We start from the raw sequence: 4,951 nt of genomic DNA on the forward strand, positions 1-4,951 counted from the left end.
TGATTTTCTTTTGAAGAGGAAGATGTTAACACTGATGAAATTCAGTGTACTCATGTTTTTCCTTTATAGTTCATGCTTCATGTCTTGTTTAACAAATCTTCGCCTAATCCAAACTCAAGGTTTATCTACTGTGGTTTCTTCTAAAAGTTGTGTAATTTTAGATCTTTCATTTTAGTCTATGATCTATTTTGAATTAATTTTTTCATATTGTGTGACTTAAAAGTCAAGTTTAGTTTTGTTTTATTGTTTTTTTCTAACTATACTAAACTAACTTCTTATTAGTTGTAGGTTCCTAGGTTATCCTCTAGATTAGTTTAGATTGCTAGGATTTTCTACAGATGCAATTATGCTGTCTATAAATAAAGATAACCTTTATGCCTTTAATTTCTTTTCAACCCTATATGCCTTTTATTTATTTTAGTATTATTGTAGTAAGATCTTCAGTAAATGCCAAATAGAAGTAGTGAGAGAAGCCAGTCTTGTTTTTGATCCTAGGGGAAAAGCATGTAGTCTTTCCACCCCTAAGAAAGATGTTACCTATTGGTTTTCATAAAGGCCCTTTATCAAATTGAGAGACCTTGTAGAGGTTTTTTTGTCTTTTTATAATGAATGAATGTTGATTTTTTTTTTGTATGCAATTGATGTATCTACATCCGTTGAGATGGTGATATTACTGTTTAGTCTTTTAATATAAGTAAATTATGATTAACTTTATTATTTAACATTTTGCAAGTGTTAAACTAATCTTAAATTTATGAGTTATATTCCACTTAGTCATTATGCATTATTCCTTTTACATGTCATTGGATTTGATTTGCCGAAATTTTGTTAAGAATTTGTATGTCTGTGTTCATGAAGGATAATGTTCTCCAGGTTTCTTGTACTGTCATTGTCTCATGATGGGAGGGCGATGCTGTCCTCATAGAACATATCAAGAAGTGTTTCTTTCTATTTTCTGGAAAAACTTTTGTAGAACTGGTGTGTTTTCTTCCAAATATCTGATATGGAACCTTCTTTCTGGGAAAGATTTTAACTACGAGTTTGGTTTTCCTAATACATATAGTGTCATATGGGGCTATTTGCTTTTAATTGAGCTTTGGTAATATCTTTCAAAGAATTATTCTAATTCATCTGTTTTTTCAAATTTATTAACATAACATCAATATGTTTTATAACATTCCCTTATGGTGCTTTAATATCTATAAGATCTGTGATGGTTTCCTTCTTTTGTTTCTACTACTGGTAATTTGTCTCTTCTTTCTTTGAAGGGAAAGAATGTCTGTTTTGCAGATTTTTTTCATAGAGTGTTCCATAAATGTTATTAATTCAAATTGGATAATAGTGCTATTCAGGTCTTTTATGTCCTCCGTGACTTTCTGTCTACTTATTATTCATGAAGGGATATTGAAATCTTCTATAATAGTTGTATATTTGTCTGTTTCTCTAGTAATTCTGTTAGTTTTGTCTTAATGAATTTTGAAACTCTAATCTTAAGTTCATGAACATTTAGGGTTCTTATATCCTTTTGAATAATTGACCCTTTTATCATTTTAAAATGGCCCTTTTTAAACTCTTGTCACATTTCTCTCTTTGAAGTGTACTTTGCCTGTTATTGATATAGCTACTCTAGCTTTATTTTATCATTAGAGTTTGTTTTTAAAAATCCTTTTACTTCTGGCCTGTTTCTCTAAAATGGGTTTCTTTTAGAGACAATATATTGGTTCTTGTCTTTTTTCTCCAATATGACAGTATCTGTTTTTTAATTCAGGTATTTAGACTGTTTAAATTTAATGTAGTTTTTTATATGGCTGGTTTCAAAATATGCCATCTTGCTCTTTGCTGTGTCTTTGTTCTTTCTGTTTATTGTTTCCATTTTTCTTTTTTTCTGACATCTTTTGAAATAATTGAGTACTTTTTATGATTATATTTTATTTATTCATCACCACATTAGCTGTATCTTTTTTAGTAGTTATTGTAGGGATTACTGTATGCAGCTTTAACATATTATAATGTACCATCAATCATACCACTTTATGTAGAGAAGAAGAGCTGTACACGCACATTTACATTCCTCCTGGCCTCTCTTCTATTGTTGTTATAAAATGTATATATCATTAAACCCTCCAAATATAATAATTGAACTTTAAAAGTTCAATTATTTTTTCAAGAAATTTGAAAAATAATTTAAAAGTCTTTAAGTTACCCATATATTTCCAATTCTTGTTGGTTTTCATTCTTTTATGCAAATTTGTGGTTCCATCAGGCATCATTTTCCTCCTGTCTGAAAAAATTCCTTGAATATTTTGTGTAGTCTTTGTCTCCTGGTAATGAAATCTTTCTGTTTTTGTGTGTCAGAAAGGTTTTTATTTGGCTACAGTTTTCAAAGATAGTTTCACAGGAAAGAGAATTCTAAATTGACTTTCTCCTTCAGTACTTTAAAGTTATCCTATTGTCTTCTACCTTGCATTATTCTGAGGAGAAATTTGCTGTTATTCAACAGTTCTTTTATTTGTTCCTTCGTGTGTAATTATCTCTCCTGTGGCTGCTTTTAAGATATTCTCTTTGCCAGACATAGTGGCTCATGCCTGTAATCCCAGCACTTTGGGAGGCTGAGGTGGGCAGATTATGAGGTCAGGAGTGCGAGACCAGTCTGGTCAATATGGTGAAACCCAGTCTCTACTAAAAAATACAAAAATTAGCTGGGCATGGTGGGGGGGCACCTGTAATCCCAGCTACTCAGGAGGCTAAGGCAGGAGAATCGCTTGAACCCAGGAGCAGAGGTTGCAGTGAGCTGAGATCACGCCACTGCACTCCAGCCTGGGTGACAGAGCGAAACTAAAAAAAAAAAAAAAAAAAAAGATTCTCTTTGTATAGTTTGCAAGAAAAGAAAAAAAAATGATATTCTTTTTCCACTGATTTTTAACAACTTGAATATCATTTTACATGTAAGCCCTGTTTTTGCAATTATAAGTTCCTTAAGAGCCATAGCTACATCTTGTTTTTCTTGTTCTGATTTGTATGCCCTAATTGTAGAGTACCATGGCGTGATTGTAGCTTAAAATTTGTTGGTTTATTACTATGAATATGAAGTGTTCCAAGATCAAGCTATGTGATATTTCAATTTTTATTTAAACTTTGTTTCATAAGACTACTTAAATCTAAAAGAGAGAAGGAGAAGGAGGAGACAGAAGTGAAGCGGAGAGAGGATTAATTTATATAGTTAGTATGCCTGGGAAAACATGGATATATGTATTTTGTCCTCCTCCACATACTCCACCATCACATATACCTTTTGAAAGTATTGATTTATATTCTGTGTATTGGGGCACATGTTTGATTTGCAAGTGTGGAAGGGACCAATGCAAGTTTTATGACTATTAATTTTACAAAACTGTTAGTGGTGATATAGGTGAATTTTATTCCAGTTAACAAGCAGGTTAAAAATTTCAAGCAAGTACTATTGAATTCATTTTCATAAATGGGGGAGTTGGCAAAATTTAATGAAAAGATCAGAATTATGCTGTCCTCAGTGTGACTTAGTTCAGGTCATTCACTTTTATGAATCTAAGATTAAATTGATGCTACTGTTCAGAGCTCTAATTCTTGTGTAATGGCTTAGATCCTTGCCAGAATGGAGGTTCCTGTGTGGATGGAGTGAATACTTTCTCCTGCCTCTGCCTTCCGGGTTTCACTGAGGATAAGTGCCAGACAGACGTGAATGAGTGTCTGAATGAACCCTGTAAGAATGGAGGGACCTGCTCTGACTACGTCAACAGTTACACTTGCAAGTGCCAGGCAGGATTTGATGGAGTCCACTGTGAGAACAACATCGATGAGTGCACTGAGAGGTGAACAACCAATCACTTGGGCATCAGCATCTTGTGAGAGAAAGGGAGAAAGAGGAGGAAGCTTCAGAGCATAGTGCTAGAATTGTGGAGCAGGGATGAGCTGTCCACATGGATACTAGTCCACAGGGCAATCTCCTATTGCCCAGTTCCTGATTCCTGATAAACATATATAATAGTTAGAAAGTCAAAGATGAGAAGTTGAAAAGTTTATAAGGATCTTTTATTGTTTGTTTCTTGCTTAGGGAACAGAAAGAGCTATAATTCTGTTCTGTTCTTCCCGTGGTCTCTCGTTCATTTCAAAAATCCAAAAATTCAAATTTCTCTGTAAAGATTGGAATTGTTACCATTCTTTAAGTAATTTCTGGGAGGCTTGTTTCATTTCTTTTTATAATATTATGAACATGTTTGTTCTGTTTTTATTTTATAAATATTCTATAGTGAAGAGCACTTTTCTTATAAATTAAATTGACTTAGAGATAAAATGAAATGTGGTACATGAGAGAACCACAGAAGAACTGGGTAAAACCTAGAAAAGTTCACTTTCTCTAGGTATTTATAATAAGCTCAGCCTTTTAAATACTTCTAAGCCTTTGGTTATAGAAAGGAAATGGGCACCTGAGAGCTTCTGGCAGCCAATCTAGCTTGTAAGAAAGTTTATGGGATATGGGGTACTCAGGGGTATTTGCCTCTGTAACATCTTAGATTCCAGAAATCTTACTTTTGGGTGGCCAGTCACAAAATACATAGCTGATGTTGCTCTCCCTTTTTGTTTCTTAGCTCCTGTTTCAATGGTGGCACATGTGTTGATGGGGTTAACTCCTTCTCTTGCTTGTGCCCTGTGGGTTTCACTGGACCCTTCTGCCTCCATGAGATCAATGAATGCAGCTCTCATCCATGTCTGAATGAGGGAACATGTGTTGATGGCCTGGGTACCTACCACTGCACCTGCTCATTGGGCTACACTGGAAAAAACTGTCAGGTAATTGACTTCCTTCCCATTCACTCAGCTCCTCTAGAGCAGCTGAATATTATACCTATTTACTTTTTAGTCTGAATACACTCCTCTAAAAGAGAAAATTGTGGATATCAGGGATGTCCCTGAG

The 4,951-nt window shown here is 34.1% G+C and overlaps 1 protein-coding gene across 1 annotated transcript in view; it reads left to right on the plus strand.

Annotated features, from left to right (window-relative positions):
* LOC108299168 (neurogenic locus notch homolog protein 2-like) overlaps nucleotides 1-4,951 on the plus strand; it is a gene marked incomplete at its 5' end in the record, with an annotated part of 44,163 nt that overhangs the window by 6,134 nt on the left and 33,078 nt on the right. Inside the window, 2 exons of the mRNA XM_017521521.2 lie at nucleotides 3,606-3,848; nucleotides 4,626-4,827. Coding sequence (XP_017377010.1) covers nucleotides 3,606-3,848; nucleotides 4,626-4,827 — 445 coding nt within the window. The remainder of the gene's footprint in view (nucleotides 1-3,605; nucleotides 3,849-4,625; nucleotides 4,828-4,951) is intronic.

The sequence above is a fragment of the Cebus imitator genome, unplaced genomic scaffold (genome assembly GCF_001604975.1).
Source record: "Cebus imitator isolate Cc_AM_T3 unplaced genomic scaffold, Cebus_imitator-1.0 Scaffold2528, whole genome shotgun sequence".
In the NCBI taxonomy this organism is placed as follows: Eukaryota; Metazoa; Chordata; class Mammalia; order Primates; family Cebidae; genus Cebus; species Cebus imitator.